The sequence below is a fragment of the Amphiura filiformis genome, chromosome 18, assembly GCF_039555335.1.
Source record: "Amphiura filiformis chromosome 18, Afil_fr2py, whole genome shotgun sequence".
In the NCBI taxonomy this organism is placed as follows: Eukaryota; Metazoa; Echinodermata; class Ophiuroidea; order Amphilepidida; family Amphiuridae; genus Amphiura; species Amphiura filiformis.
The window spans coordinates 59,734,272-59,752,175 of record NC_092645.1 but is presented as its reverse complement, the minus strand read 5'-3'; the positions used below and the strand labels follow the sequence as shown (position 1 = coordinate 59,752,175).

The window sequence follows — 17,904 nt, the reverse complement described above, 5'->3', positions numbered from 1 at the left end:
GAAGACCTGACTGCTATGGACTCAGGTGCAACTTTTAAAATGGCCTCTTTTCGTACACAATTAACTGATGTGTGATGCTATAAATTGGTTCACATGTGTAAAACAAACAGGGCTATACATACCTTTTTATATATTTACATTTCGTAAAATATTTTTCGACTTATTTTAATAAGTATTAGGGGGAACTTATAAGTTGTGGACCCTATAGATTGCTATCCACTTGCATTGCTGAAGACAATATTGTAGCATTGTAAATTACATCATCAAATGCTATCTACTGAAGATAGCACCACAGAATGGAATATATTGAAGACAAACTAATTACCTAATGAAGACATCAAATGCTATCTACTGAAGATAGCACCACAGAATGGAATATATTGAAGACAAACTAATTACCTAATGAAGACATCAAATGCTATCTACTGAAGATAGCACCACAGAATGGAATATATTGAAGACAAACTAATTACCTAATGAAGACATTAAATGCTATCTACTGAAGATAGCACCACATAAAGGAATCTATTGAAGACAAACTAATTACCTAATGAAGACATCAAATGCTATCTACTGAAGATAGCACCACAGAATGGAATATATTGAAGACAAACTAATTACCTAATGAAGACATCAAATGCTATCTACTGAAGATAGCACCACAGAATGGAATATATTGAAGACAAACTAATTACCTAATGAAGACATTAAATGCTATCTACTGAAGATAGCACCACATAAAGGAATCTATTGAAGACAAACTAATTACCTAATGAAGACATTAAAGGGGGGTAACCCTATTAGTTTTGGATATGGATTGTCTTTAAAATTACATAATAATATCAAATATCGGCCCCTTTATGCTGCTTTGTGAAAAAATGAGAGCATTTTCAGCATAAATGTGAATAAATAGCCAAATTTGCAATCCCATACCTTGGTATGCATGAATTGCATTCTGGGCAGGCAAGCAACAAGACCTGACGACAATGTTGCAATGCCCGGCCCGCATTGAACGGAAAATATTTGTTTTTAACTCTTTTTCGTACCGTTTCAAAAAAAAAAGGAAACAAAATATATTTCCCCTTGCAACATGTACATTTCAAATGAATATAAAAAAGTTTGGGTTAAAATGGAGAGTCTCAAACAACTCAACATCATGGACCTTAACAGCAGAAGGAAATATTTGTCTATCTGTTTTGCCTGTACTTGTATATTAAATTGTAACGCTTTTGGTTTCAGCAATTGGTCTGTAAACCCACGTCACTCAGAAAACTTAGTTTTTAATCATAATATCACATCCAAAACTGACAGTTTCAAATTTACCATTGCTATAAATTTCCCTCGCCTGTGGGCTGGTTTGCCAAATTCTGTTAAGGATCATTTTATCTTGTACATGGGCACAAAGTCTTTTAAAAAACATTTGAAAACTTATTTAGTAAATAATAGTACTGAAGAGCAGGACTCTTACATTTTGTTGTCTCGGTTTTCTGCTCAGTGACCTACTTTATCCGTCTTCATGGCCTGTGTTGGTCTGGTGGGTGGGAGTGGGGTGTTGCTGGGTGGGTTGGTTGGGTTCAGGTGGGCCGGGAAGAGGGGGGGTAAATCCATGTGTCTGATAGGTAGGGGTCACTGAGCAGATTTCCATCTTGTAATAATGTAATAATGTGTACATCCATATCGGGAGGGTGGGCTTGTCGGCTGCTGCATGTGTCTCTTTTCATTTGTTGGCCTTGGGTAGATGCTGGACTCATCCCGGGTCCCGGTCGCTTGGGGTCGTCCCCGGGTTGCCTGGTTTGGGAATGTTTTCTGTATTCCTTCATGTAGGCAATGTGGCTTGGGGATGATTTGGAGTGGCCTCCACGTGGCATGGGTCTGGTTTTTGTTCCTGGCTGGTAGGTGGGGGAGACACGTGTGATGGCTGGCGGGTGCATCCTTGTGATGTGGATGTACACACAATGTGTTTAAACAGTGCAATAGTATATCTTTTATGTAATTGCCCCAATGGGTTGGAGGAGTCACACCTTTTGGTGACAGTGTCTTGATGCTTCTGACTCTTCCTGGCTAGCCCATTGGGTCTATTTTATTTTTGTTTCATTTTGTATGTATGGCGTAATTTTACTTTGCTTTTTGATGTATTTTAGCCGAATTTGTAAAATAAAAAAAATAAAAAAATAAAACCCCATTCCACTACCGGGTTTTGAACCGGGTATCTCTCGGGTAAAAACATAACGCGCTAATCTATTGCGCCACAGAGGCGGCATAGACAACGGTGGAATTTTTAAAAATTATATACTGTCGCAAGTCTCCTCAGCACTTAGTAGCTGTTGAGGAGACTGATGATTTGTTCATAATTCCCAGAAATCCGAAGTAATTTTTAGTATTTACATAGTGGTAGCCTCTAAAGGCCGCTGTGCTGCATGATTTCTCCGGAAATACATCGATTTGGAGCGTCAAAATTCAGGATAGCAATGAGAAAAATAGTATCTATTATGTGATACCAAAACCTCATCAACAATGAAAAATATCGGGGGGATGATGCGGTGCAACTCTGCGCGTATGTCCAACGCAGTCAAGGCGCATTCGGTATGTTGTTAACGCCAGCAAATGTGGTGTAAACAAAACAAAAATTCAAAGTCAAAATGCCACTTAGATTTTTTAATTATTTTGAATTTTGGCGCACTGAAAGCAGAGATTATAGATTCATTGGTGCAAAAAGATGCATATTTAGACCATGCACCAGATACAGCTTTTACAAGTGTGAAAGTCTTACCGTTTTAAAATTTAAGGACGTTTTATGCATAATTTTTTGTTACTAAAACGTCAATTTCTCAGAGTTCACTTTTGACAATATTGCGCAATTTTTGTGACAAGATAACTCGAAAAATATGCATGTTTTTTCATTTTTTCAAAATATTTGTTTTAAACAAAAATATACACCATTATGTGCAATTTGTAGCTTAATAGAGTGACAAAATGGCTTACTTTTTCACATGTTTTTTCAATATTTAGAAAAAAAAAAAAAATTTAAAAAAAAAAAAAAACCTTCCCTAAGTTCATGTCTCTTCTTCATGAAAAGCTAACTGAATTTTTTTTTACTCGAGCGGATTTTTTTCTAAGTTGTCACAAAAAATTGGGGTAAAAAGTGAATTTTGTGATTTTTTCAAAAACTTGAGATTTTTGAACAAATCTGACGTCACCGTGGGATTCCTTGACTCATTTCCTTTCCAAAAATGTATAGTTTTATATACTTTGGACATACAATTCAGAAATAATGAAGCTCGAAAAGGTTCATGTTCTCTCCCATTACTCTGCCCTTAAATTAAGGCCACTCATATATCAAAATGACAGTTTAGGGGCATTTCCCCCTCCAGAGAAAAATCATGCACATGGGATGGAAATGACACCCCTTATATCAAGCCTTGGGATCTCCATTATAGAACCTGTAACATTCCTCTTGTTTGGCAATACTTGAATTCAAGCACTGCTCAGTCATGCTTTCCTCTGACCCTGCTCTATATCGGGGGTGAATTTTCTTTCCAGTCAATACAGTTCGTGCTATAATCTCTAATCTATAGGCCAATATTTCATAAACAATTTCCTCTGAGTATTACAATCTAGCACAGCATGCAATTCCTAGAAGTAATCTTGAATAATCTGGATTGTTTAAATGCTTCCCTATATTCCCTGAAGCACTTGAAATTTGCACTTCTTAATGGATGCAGAGAAGTGATATTTTCATCCGCCTACACTAGAATCTCAACAACCTCATCTGTCAGCACATAGTTCTTTAACCCCAATATGTATGTATACTCATATAGAATGACCTCTGAATGTGTTTGGAACAAAAACTTGTACTCCAATACTTGAGGTCAGGTTTTAAGATATAGTTATTGACTTGAAGTCATCAATCTACGCCTTCAAGAATTATATAGATGCATGGTAATATACAATATGATTTTGCACATAATTTGTTTCATGGCTCATTTCTGGCAGCAAGACACAAAATTAATTTCTGACATTATCAAGCAAAAAGGAGTTGTCTGCCAAGCAAAATTAATTTCCAGTTTTTTAATATCAATAATGAAATGACTGTTTCTGAGATATGATTATTGTAATTTTTCTGAAAATGAAAAAATAGAAAAGATTGTGTCCTTGGTTTTTGTTATAACTCAAAATTGATTTTTGATTCATTTTGCTTAATGGGTGTACTGTCACTTATGTTGAATGGCTTCAAAATGTTATTGTCCTGCAAGTCACATAATAGCCACATTAAACATTAAAATAAATTGTTTTGTAGAACAGTTATATGTGACACGATCAAGGGAAATGAGTCGGATGTCGCTAATATTGATTTTGAGATACTGGCAAAGAAAGTGTTAAATTTCTTTTGTTTTATATTGTTTTCAGCGATTGATAAATTGATGTAACTTCACAAAGAAAAGTCGTATCAACATGGGGTTTTCAGTTTCTGAAAGCTTTAAATGTCCTCTTGAAAAACATTTGTAAAACTCATTTTCGACCAGGGCCGACATGTGACTCATTCCCCTTGATCATGTCACATATAGTATAATTTCATGGGAAATTTATTTTTGAAATTATCCAATAACCAGTCAGAGACTTAATTTAAGAGGGACATTCCCAGCTTATTTAGGGGTATTTAAATTTATGAATCTGATTCCTTGGCAGTTTTGCCTAGATTTAAATACCTAATAATGTAGTTTTACAGCAGCAAAAATGTGATGCTATCTCAGGATGCTATCAAGACAAAAGAGATTTTTTGAGTGAACTCAATTTTCTGTTTTTCCCAATTTAATATACCTATTCTTAACCATTTAATATTAGTTTATATGATGGAAAACTTTCAAAATAGCTTTTATCTTCTATTCTATTACCCCCATGACCCATTATTCAAAATCGCGCACTGTGATTTGTTGAAACGCGTCACGTGAAAGACCATTAATTAGCAATAAAGTGGCCAGGGCAACAAACTTTATGTTCTTCTCGCATCACAGCACACAGCAAAGCGCGATGCAGTATATTAGCGTTATTACGCATTGCACGCATAAAGCATTACGCTTGGTTACGCGTTCTGCAATAATCGCTATCACTTACGCTTTGGCTACTGGCGTAGGCGCTCCACCTTGAGGTAAACAACTTGAAATATTTGGGCAAAATGTGATAGTTTCTCTTTAAATCGCACTATTTTGTGGTAATAGAATAGAAATAAAGGGTGCAGCATTATCCTTTAGCAAATAATGTGTCATGGCAGTAAAAGCGTTTAAATAATGGGTTCGGCTGCGCCTCACCCATTATTTACGTTTTACTGCCTCGGACACATTATTTTTTGTAAAGGATAATGCATTACCCTTTATTTCTTAAATATATGAATGTTTATATGCTCATGAAAACAATAAAAAACATCAATTGTTTTTCCCTGTATTTCAAAATCAATTTTGTATTTGTGTTCAGGAATTGTATAACCAGTGGCATAGCAACATGTTTTAGTGCCTGGAACAAGGGCCCTCTATTTTATGCAAACGTTGCCATCCCTTTCCTCCCCCAGCCACTTCAATAACCCCTTAAAAGCATTCAGGGCACTTATCCCTTCTTAAGTTCTGTCACTCTAAGAGTCTTGAATTTAGTACACATGGCTCTCCAAGGAAAGGCAACAAATTTTAAACACTTTAAATAAAAATGTAAAAATTTGTAATTTAAAACCTACCATAAAATTGTATTCAAAGGACTACAAACTACAGTGTAATTGTGCAAAACATAAATTGTTGCATCATGTATGTTTAGATAAAACTCAATTTTACTTGAGAAACTATACTTTTATGCACATCTGACTGATCTAATCACATATTTTGGTTAGGAAATAAGTTAAATATTACAAATCTACTTGATGTATACTCACAATATCCATTTATATATTTTTGGTTTACTTTTTTCAGTGATTCCATTCCTGGGCAATCTGGATCGTATACACATGAGTTCAAGTAAGTAAACTGTATAATGTCATGAAATATGACACACTTTATTGACAAACTTGTGTACATTTCCTATTATTGACCTGTTTTCAGGATAAAAATTCAACACACATAATGAAAAGCATTGATTCTTAGGCCAACTTTATTATGCTGCACCATGGACTGACCGCAATTGAAGGAAGATACTAAATTGATATGAAGAAAATGAAGATATTAAGTTTGCCTAGTATGTGCCAGTATAGTCATGGTCAGACACTCATAGAATCCTTGTGCATCGGTGTACTTGAGAATTGCAATTCCTAAGTCAAACCCCAAGTGCATGTCCACACAACTCCATTGAAGCCTGCAATCCTTGAGTTCCTCAATGCCTGATGACATCAGCTCTGAAATTATAACTGGAAGCTTAATTACTAGTCCAGTCAATCTAAACAAATTAGTGGTGTCACCCATCACTAATTGCAACAGAAATTTTTTCACTTTTATACATTTTAGAGATGTCCCTGAACATCATACCAAAAATATACTAAAATATACTTAGTGGAAAGGTAGTTTTTGGGGAAAATGTCATACAGGGTCAAATTTCAAAATTGCTTTAATCTTTTAAAAACTATACCAAAGCATTCCTCTAGTCTTAAGGATTCAGAAAAAGTATAGTTTGTCATATCTGTGATGTACCATTCTCAAGTTATAAGCAAAAAGGTCAAAGGTCAAATTTTGGGTTCCACGTGGGAAAAAAAAAAAAAAATGCTCCGATCTCCTTGAAAATGGTCTCAATGTGTTCGTCCTTTAAAAACACTCCAAAATAAGAATAGTTTGCCATATCTTGGATGTTTCGTTACCTAGGTAGCAGGGTAAAAGAGGTCATTGACCATTGAACTCTATTGACCCCGACCTAGTTTTCGATGTTACGCATGTAATTAAACAACCTAAACAGTGCAAATATTCTTTAAATGAATTATGTTTGCAAGCAGAACAATTTGAGACCATTTTGGTTAAAATCAGACAATTTTTAGTTTTTTGACCTCTGTTGAACCCAACATTTGACCTTTGACCTTTTCGGTTATAACTCAAGAACCGTACATCACAGATATGGCAAACTATATTTTTTCTGAATCCTTATGACTATTTTAGTATACTTTTTGTATGCTGTTCAGGGGACATCTCTGACATTCATAGGAGTGAAAAAAATTCTGTTGCAATTAGTGGTAAGTCAAAACCCACTTTGACTGGACTATACTGTGGTAGAAGAGACTTAAAATATACATTTTATAGGTGCTTTTATAATAAATTTTATATAGCAAAAAGGTGTCTGTGTGGACGTACCTTATAATTTCATCAATATTTACACACGTCAATTGATGTAGATGATATTAAATAAAGCCCTTGTAATTAAATGGTAATGTGTATACTTTGATGTAGTCTCAGTGTAAATATCCCCATTAAGCATGTCTAAATGGAGGGCTTTTTGTTTAACCAATACAGTTCTCAGGCAAAATCTGCTGTGTAAACTTTCTTGAGGGTTCCAATCACTTTAGTTTTCCCCCAAATTTATACTCAAGATGAATCTACTGCCATGTGTGAACAAGTCATTTTATACTCAAGATGAATCTACTGCCATGTGTGAACAAGTCAAATTTATACTCAAGATGAATCTACTGCCATGTGTGAACAAGTCAAATTTATACTCAAGATGAATCTACTGCCATGTGTGAACAAGTCAAATTTATACTCAAGATGAATCTACTGCCATGTGTGAACAAGTCAAATTTATACTCAAGATGAATCTACTGCCATGTGTGAACAAGTCAAATTTATACTCAAGATGAATCTACTGCCATGTGTGAACAAGTCAAATTTATACTCAAGATGAATCTACTGCCATGTGTGAACAAGTCAAATTTATACTCAAGATGAATCTACTGCCATGTGTGAACAAGTCAAATTTATACTCAAGATGAATCTACTGCCATGTGTGAACAAGTCAAATTTATACTCAAGATGAATCTACTGCCATGTGTGAACAAGTCAAATTTATACTCAAGATGAATCTACTGCCTTGTGTGAACAAGTCATTTTATACTCAAGATGAATCTACTGCCATGTGTGAACAAGTCATTTTATACTCAAGATGAATCTACTGCCATGTGTGAACAAGTCAAATTTATACTCAAGATGAATCTACTGCCATGTGTGAACAAGTCAAATTTATACTCAAGATGAATCTACTGCCATGTGTGAACAAGTCAAATTTATACTCAAGATGAATCTACTGCCATGTGTGAACAAGTCATTTTGCGATTCTTGAGCACTGAGCATAACCTATAGATAATCTGGGTTTATTGAGGGAAAAAAAGGTTGTCTCTTGTTCCCCGCTCGCATTGGATTTCTGATGGTGAAAATGTTAAAAAAATAAAATTTTATTTCACAATTTTTATTTTATTTTCAAAAAATGAAGACAAATTGCTATTGGCAAAGCAAAATGGGCCAAAACTGGTGAGTTTTCAAGGGTGTAACGCCCCTCAACACCTGATTTATTGATAAAATAAAAAATAAGAAACCGCATACCGCATTGGATTTGTAATCGCTCGGGGAAATGAAACAAACCTTTTTTATGGCTTATTTTTTTATTTATGTGGTCTGTTTCTTAAACACAGAATCTGATTGGACATTGTCATTGGACATTGTCATGATTTCAGATGTTGTCTATCAAGCTGTAGACCCTACATCATCACAAGTATTGATAATGCATAACACACTTATAGTAGAGGTGCACATATAAACAAATCCAATTCAACGCATTCCTACACCTCAATGGCAGCCATTGAAGTGGGCCATCCCACCTGAAATTTGAAATGATACAGGCTTGGCAGGAATTTTAAACTTTGTGACAAAAGGATGCTGAAAGTTTTGGACCTGCCTGTCATCTATAACACAGTAGGGGATAGTAAAAACAAAAATCCATATTGTTTGTTCTCTAAATTCAGTGCACTATTAGATAGGTCACAATCAGCTTCCTGTTGAAATTCCAAAGCTGACAATCCAAAAACTTGAGGATTGTAGCCTTAGATGAAGTCGTGTGGACACCCTGGGGTGGACACACAATCTGGTACTGACTTAGTCATTCTTGAGTACCTGGATCATCAAGGATTCTGTGACCATCTGAACAGGGCTACTAGCATGGTTAATTCCTCTACAAATTGGAAGCTTAAGAATATGCTTTTAGTTGATAACAAATTAGTGGTTTATCTGTTAGGCTATTTCAGTTGAAATCCTTACACCCCCATGGAAGACATGGCCTTAATATTTCACACAGGGGGTGTGAATTTCAAGTGGTAATACCTGAATGGATGATTCCATTTGAAACCTATACCCCCTGTATGGAAGATTAAGGTCATGTCGTCCATAGGGGTGTTTGGCTCTCAACTGGAATAGCCATATGGATAAAGGGCTCTAGCAAAATTAATGGTTGACATTGTATTATAGTGATTTTTTTTTACTTCTGAAGGGCAACAGAAGCAATGAAACACGGCAAGTTAATGAGTGGTAGAAAGTATGGGTTTATGCCCTATCTGTAATAGCTGCTCTATAAAGTTTGACAAGATAACTGCATTCGTAATTGTATACATCTATCAAATATGACACCTGGCAGCTATTGCAGATGGGGGACTTTTTGAATGTTGCAGCCATTTTGGTTTATCCACTCCTGCAGTTGACATTCCAAACAGCCTCAATTCTGAATCTATAAACATGTTCTAAAATTTGTTGTCATACAGATGTTTGAAATTGGGTAGGGTGTAGAATTTCCCCCAAAATGATTACATCCATAAGGCCCTTCGCACTTGATTATTAGTTTCCTGTTTACCGCCCGCGTCCAAAATTGAAAATCTCAAAATAATTAATTATTTTATTTTTATTTCTAATTTTCTCCTTTAAAATTTTTTTAACAGGAAACTAATAATCAAGTGCGAAGGGCCTAAGATGGACTTTTTGGTACTATTTTGAACAGTCAGTTTGACATGGAAAAGTGATCCCTTTCTTAATTTTTCTTTGTAATTTGGACCTTCTTGGGCACATTTTAACATTTTTATACTTAAAAAGTAGACCTTTTAGTCAGGGGCAGGTGCATCATACTCCCCTGGATATATAGGATATGTGTAGAGGGACTGGTTACTTGTTCTGTTTGTCCTTTCATTCCATTGGTTTTGCATTTGTGATATTCTCTTTATTTGTATCCTTATTTATTTTAATCAAAATATACATGTGCAATATTTTATTTTTATTTTCTACAGTTTTTTTTGCATTTTTGATGTTTTATATTAAATAAATGAAATAGGTGAACAAAACATAAATTTTTCTATCTCTGTATTAATTTATTACAGTGATCCTGGACTTTACTATTTCCAAACAGAAGGGGACTTACAAGGCCTGACGCATATGTGTATCATCCATGTCAAAGAGGCACCTCGACATCATGGTATACAGGTCACAGATCGCAAGTTTCATCCAAGACTTGTGACAGTCAAAACTGGAGATAGGGTGTGGTGGCATTGGAACAAATTCATGGTATGTGGATCAATAATGGAATGATTTCACAATGTAGAAATGCCCTTCACTTGACTTTTACAGTAACATAGTTGTGGATCACGGCTGACACAATCAAGTTTAATTGGTTTATCAGTTCTACCTTATACTAACTATATACTAACTATACATCACAGATAGTGGAAACCTAGTGGGAACCTGGCACATAAACTCCACAACCACAGACTGTACACATACAAACTTTATATTTTTGTGACCCGTAAAGCAACACTCCGGCAATCACAACATTATGCATTACAATGTATATGTTAAAAAAAAATAATTATAAAGCACAAATCACAAGGTTTTATTTAAAACAAACTCATATTGACCATAAAAACAAATAAAAACAGCCGGCTCTCAACACGCGATATTCAAAATTCCTGTGCCATAATTGCATGTGGCAATGACATTGTGGTTATTTGTGCTCAATTGTCGTCTGCCTTCATTGTGTTACTGGGACGGAGACTTCCTTTAATACAACAGTTCAAATAATTTGATATTCTTTTGAGTGAAATTCAAGCATGTTTAAGTTTTTGACCCCTGCACCTATGGGGTCTTTTTTAGGGCACACATTTCCTTTTTCCTTGATATTGTAATTTAAAGGCCTATATATTGAAAAATAAAGTTAGGTTTTATCATCACATTTTGTTTTATTCCATTAATTCAATGGATAAGTTATCTTCCATCATAACCCTTGTATTTTTGTTGAAAATCAAATACTTTATAACATGTTGTCTTATTTATATTCCAGTGTAAAAAGCAACATAGAATAATAGAAGTTGAGCTTGCGACTGGTCATGACATCACTGATCCATTTCCCAGGGCAGTTAAAGGAGGTTTTGCCTCTGATGCACCAAGGTGAGCACAGCAAGTTAATAATACTAATACTCTGTCATCAATCTATCAATCAATCAATGAAATGTATATATAGCCTGTAAAACCAAGAGAAACTCGTTCTTTGGAGATCTAACTCTTCCAGGTATTTCTGGATGTTCAGAAATGGGGCCATAAAATAACAATAAAAAAATCTGGGCATGATTTAAAATAATTTAAAATAAAAGAATAAAATAATTCATGAAATGCGCTATCTAGCTTGATGTGATTAGTTGTAGTATTTTGTTTACTGCACAAAATATGTTTCTGGACTAATTTCCAATCAACTGCTGAAAAGCTCCATTTATAGATGCATGCAACACAATACACGACTGACATTAGAGTGAAGTATTTAATGCACATGGGGATTTCACAGCCTGGTAATTCTTCATTATCAATATTACTTTACGTTATATGAAAGCATGACAATGTTGTATTGACAAACATTAAGATTTAATCCCATGTGTGTTGATTTTTCATTTTAAGCATAACCAGGACATTTAGAAAATGGTTTAAATGAAACATTTCATCTCTTGCACAGATGCTCACAGGAAAACATACATTTGCCCAGGCATAATATATATTACCCTTTGCCTATTGGTTAGATTCCCCCAGACTGTGGACCTGATCCAAACACACCCTGCCAGCAAAACCCTTTTCCCTTATAGGGTGCTCCAGGGGTGTGCAGGGTGTGCTCCCACCCTGTTTTTTTTTTTTAATCATGTAAAATCCAGCCCATTTTGGGTACATTTCAGCCCCAGGGGTAGTTGCTTTTTGTACTCCACCTCCAGGTGCCCAATCCCGGTTTCTGGATACGCCTCGGACTCGCTGTTAAAGGCATAGTTAGTCTTTGTGTGATGTTCTGAGGTAGGAGGCAGACTTGATGACCACAGTATTGGAATTTTAAAAGGAACAGTGCTAGTTAGATGGGTTGTCCACACACCAATACACACACACATTTCTAACTTAATACTGCTAAATATATCTCTCCACTGTTTCATTCAAAGGGCAAGGTCTTATTAGTGAACAAGGTTTTATTACTATGATTTTATGTCTTAAAAGACATTAAATCATGATTTTAGTCAGGTTTGAAATTACACCACACATTGTTAATCTACTTTAAGAAATAAATTGATTGCATCGCTATGTTTCCATGGTAACAGTCTAAGTGTACACCAAAGTAGACAATATTATAGGATTAAATGAAACCATCATCTGAAAATAGGGATTTATGTTAAAAGTGTGTGTCAATTGCAATTGGATTGCTATAGATTTGATTTAGTGTCATTCATTTGCTTGAAGCATGACATTGAAGATACTAAGGAGATTTAGGTGCTCTAATTGAATGTCATGTGAATTGCAATTGAAACATATGACATTGAAGATATTAAAGAGATTTACATGTAGGTGCTCTAATAGCTGCGAATTGGAATTTCAAAGGTAGATGTTGCGGGTGTGCAGCCCTTTATGACAGCTTGACAAACTCTAAAAAATAACAGATTTTTCCTTCTTAAAGCGGATCTCAAGTTTCAGAAATGAATGCATTATAAAAGTACCGTAACTTCTTTATTACTCTTTTTTTACTATTAATGATTTTTTTTCAAACATCACATTTTTTGCCTAATTAATAATTCCAAAAATAAGGGTAATATCCAGCAAAATGAAGAGCAAAAAATGCAAAGAAAGCTGAATGTGGAAGTATAAGGATTTGAGCAATAGTCTAGTTGGTTACTGGGCATATTGATGATGGTAATATATCAATTTACAAAATTGCAAAAAATGCCCCTTTTGGTTGGGTGGTAAACTGTTCATTATTTCTAATTAATTATATTCAGTTTATTCTTGTAGTGAGCAATCTTTCCCCATTGTGTTTATTTCTTCTTATGCAGGATGCATAGTCCAGAGATGCCAACCCTCCCTATTTTAGAGGGAGGCTCCCTATTTTTGTAAACATTTTTGTCCATTTTGACACCCAAATTTGGCAACCTCCCTATTTCTGGCATGTTTTGTGCCTTTGAAGTTGCATGTAATTTTTAAAACCTCCCTATTTTTTGTTTGAATCCTCCCTATTTTCTGGATGTTAATGTTGGCATCTCTGATAGTCCATTACCTACTTCACTGGATGGGTCAGTTATTTTACAATCATTTTCAGCTATTAAAGCTTTAATTTGCTTAATTCATTGTTTTTCACCCTGTCTCTTTAGTCGTAGCGGGATGTTATCACACACTTTTCAGCAGCCAGGGGTATACTACTTCTGTGATAATAACTATGAAGATAATAGAGAATATCTGGGAGTTATAATAGTCCATATGAGAGAGAAGGAGCATCATGTTGAAGTGACTGCTGATGGATTCTATCCAGGTAACATACAGGCCACAGCACACTTTACGAGTCGTACTTGACTCAAGGCCAAAATCACCTTTTACCCAAACTCACACGAATGCACAACACAAATACACTGTTTGATTAAGCTAACATAATCTAAGTCTTTAATTGAAAACAACGTATGCTTGGTACATATAACAACAATATACACTAAAATCACACAATCAGTTTTACTCTATCGGTACTTAACCAGCGCTCTTCTTGTTGGTGATTCTAGAGTTCTTGCAATGTTCTGGACGACTGATGTAATTCATATCCTTATTCACTTGTCCTGCGAAAATCAGCGAAGTCCATAGTACACTTGCATTTATAAATCCTTGCGTATAAAATCCTCATACGAAAATGATGATGCTTCCTCCAATCTCCTTTAGCTGCTATCTCCACAAATATATCTCCTTGCGCTACTTTCTCCACAAATATATCTCCTTGCGCTGCTTTCTCCAAAAATGGTGTTTCTTTCACCAATCACTCTTTTCCCAGGGAACAGGTTTCTTTAACACAGCTCCGCTGTTTTTTGACAGATGCGTGGCCTTTACAAACCCAGCAAACTCCAGCAATTTGACAGAAGAACTTTTAATCCTTTGATGAGGAAGAGCACTTTTGTGTGCTCGCTGTCTTCTTCGTTGCTGTATTAAAATTAGCTCAATTATTGGCTATATAAACTGGTTAAAATGTACTTCTTTTTTGAAGCACGAAGACCATCACACACATGTGGTGTTTCTCAATCTCCCACGGCATTCTGTAAAGTCCCAACAAAAGCCTCCAGCTTTTTTATATCAGTAAACATGAAAAAAACCCATCATCTATTAATAAACCATTACTTCAATCACATTTTCACAACATTGCTGCAATCTTGGGATTTCCCAATATTAATTATACACATTCACCTTTCACATTACATCACTTCCTGTGGGGTTTTCCGATGGTGCAATAATGAACTGGGGATTTCCAAGTTCCAAACATAGCTCTGACTTTGTTTACAATAATTTGGGGGAATTCCAAAAATGACTTTCCACACCATTATCTTGCACGTACAAGGGGGTTTCCCATCTCATGAAACACTCTCAGCTTGTAAACAAAGTTAAATAATTAAATTAAATCAAATTACTCAGGGCACATCACAGCTAAACACAGTGGCACTATATAAACCATTTGGCAATAATCAGACACTTATACAGTTAAGAAGTTCACACACCCTATACGTAGGCCTCCCACAATAAACCATCACAGCCTGGATCAGCTCCCAGAGTTTTTGTATGTGTAATAGGGACAATAAGCAGTTACTTCCTTACTAGTAATTTAGATATTGTTTTTTATTATTTCTCGAAATGTAATGATGAGAAGTCTATAAAAGTATACATTTTTAGAAAGGAAATGATGCAAGGAATCCAACTAGCAGATCCCTACAAAAATGAACAGTTTTTGAAAAAATCTCAAAATTTGATTTTACTTTACTGACTCGAGGAAGGTATACGGACTATAGGAGAATTTTCAAGTTATTTATTGAATAAACAAATTGAAGGAACAAGGATCATTCAAAATGGAAATAAATTCTTAATCCTTGTTTAGGGGTCATTTTGACAAAAACACCAAAACTTGTTTTGGGGTATTTTGAAAACAGTTGGTCATGCCTTTGTACTCTATTATGGTTTAGTGCACCCCTCCCCACCTTTTCCTTCCTTCCTATTCCTTCCTTGTGCAAGTAAAAACTGGTCAAGGATGAGGTTAGTTGCAGGACCCCCTCAACGCTGATTTGAAGGTGTCGAGGGATGGGACCTCAGCAGGGTCAAACTTCAAGTTGTTCCAGTCCCTGGTGGTTCTTGGGAAGAAGGAAGATTGGAAGACTTGAGTGCCACAGTATGGTATCCAGAAGCATGAGTTGTGTCCTCTTGTGTTGATACACAAATATATTCATGTTGAAAGGATAATAGCTGGAAATAAAATTTCAGCTTGCAATTCTGTCACTTTATCTGAGTTGTCATTTTTATCTGATACCATAGATCTGAATATAATCTGTGCTGGTGATAGGATATGGTGGAGTTGGGAGATTGATAAAGTCCAAGATGTTTTCTCCATATTACAGGTAAGCTGTTTGAATATTGCAACAATTTGATAATAAACAATACTCCAAATACAAATTCTTAAACCTTAACAGTATAGTCTCAATACCAAAATCTCTTTATTATGATATAATAAAAGAGTACAATATACCATGGTGTATCTGTCATAGGTGTAAAGTGTTATTGCTTAGGGAGAGTTGCGTTTTAGACCGGATAGATCTGCCTGGGACGAAATGAGCTTTGCTACCCAATGAAATTCAAAGACTGGACGGAGAAGCTTGACCCCAAAATTGATCGTGCATTCAAACAGCAATTTGCGGTGGCCAATTTCAAGTGCTTAGCTCAAGTGGTCAATTAGTTTGGTCACTGACTACATTGATCGTAACTGGACTAGAAGTTATACCAATTATAACAATAGCATCGAGTACTGGCAATTTACAAGTTCTTATTCACATGGCAGGTTGTGACTCTCATCTCAATTATTCTTCAGTGATTCCAGGGGACGATGATGTAAAGAACACGGCCCGATTATGTATTCGTTTCTAGTTTGATTGTCCAACCCACGAAAACCTGCAGGTCTAATTCGCAATTGTCCCTTAACTATAATAGAGTAATTTGTGTACCTAGCCTAAGACTCTTGTGTAATACTTGAGTGTATTTATTTGTCTAGGTATGCTCCTGCCTGCTTATTACTGAGGATATAAGGGAACAACACAAAATATTGATAACATCCTATAAACAAAACTAGTTTTGTGAAAAACATTGGTGTGAAGAATTTAATGATCAACATTTCGGGAGTATATGTTTGTGTCAAGGAGTGAGAGGGTTGGGTTGTTCCCTATCATTATGATGCTAATTTTGTTTTTGTAATAGGTGGAGAGTTGTATTGCTGGCAATGAAACACATTCCACCGATATTGAGTGCAATAGTAAGTATAGCATTTCACATTGTTTTCCTTCATCCCTAATGAGAGTAGTTTTACAAGAAGGACCCAAATGTGCAGTGTCATGGAACATAAAATAATTGTACAGCTTGTGATATCTGATAGCTTAGTGGTTCTTTTAGTGTACATGTGGAACAAGTTAAAATACTTGGTCCTATATCTACAGTATTCCATGAAGCCGAAGGCTAAAAGATTTTAGTTTGATAATCTTACTGAAAAGTAGGCCAGTTTCTTCCTTGCTTTTTGACAGTGCAGCCATGCTGCGCGTGAAGTATGCACGCCAGTTTAGGATATCGGGCAAGTCATGTTGCGCAGACACGCGCATGTCGGGACTACCCAGGTAATACGGGAAATATTACCTGCCTGTATATTAATGAGGAGTACGCAGGTAATACGACTTTTTCTCCAAGTGGTGTTTGACCAATAAGATTGCAGAATTCTTATCAACTAAAGGATGATATTAGTTATCCTGTGTTTGTTCATGTAATGCAAACAATATCACTGGACATATTTTCAGTAGACATAAAGAAAATAAATAAATTATGTGTATCGTGTAATTTCCGTCTCTACGCGTATCGCGTAATTGCCGTAAGTGTTTGTTGACTGGAAAGCCCATTTTGCTGAAAAAGTTGGTACCAAAACCTAGTTTTGGTCATTTTGCTCTGAGCCTTAATTCTGTTTGTTTCCCCAAACTACAACTGCTCATGCAGGGAAGTTTATAAATACTTGCAACTTGCTCATCTGGCTCAGTGTGTGAATCACTACTAATGTTTTATCTTCTGTCCCTCAGATTTATGTCAATATTTAAATGAAGAGAGTGCTGCCATGGTGACAGGGATCGGCATGGCAACAGTGAACCTGCAAACACCAGGAGTATATCAGTATAGAGTATCAGATACTCCCATTGCTGTGGGTGGTTGCTCTGCCATTGTCAATCCTACACAAAAGGTAATTATGCTTGTTTGTCTGTCGTTTATAAACAAATACTGTTTTCCATTTGCTGTTTGATTTTTATGTTTAATTACTTCATGGGCAGCATCTTTTGATCTGCTTAAAGCATTTAGTTGGTTA

The 17,904-nt window shown here is 35.6% G+C and overlaps 1 protein-coding gene across 1 annotated transcript in view; it reads left to right on the top strand.

Moving 5' to 3' along the window:
- LOC140139648 (uncharacterized) overlaps nucleotides 1–17,904 on the top strand; it is a 192,328-nt gene that overhangs the window by 72,511 nt on the left and 101,913 nt on the right. The window contains 7 exon segments of the mRNA XM_072161352.1: nucleotides 5,952–5,996; nucleotides 10,367–10,550; nucleotides 11,323–11,429; nucleotides 13,649–13,806; nucleotides 15,831–15,913; nucleotides 16,764–16,818; nucleotides 17,624–17,781. Coding sequence (XP_072017453.1) covers nucleotides 5,952–5,996; nucleotides 10,367–10,550; nucleotides 11,323–11,429; nucleotides 13,649–13,806; nucleotides 15,831–15,913; nucleotides 16,764–16,818; nucleotides 17,624–17,781 — 790 coding nt within the window.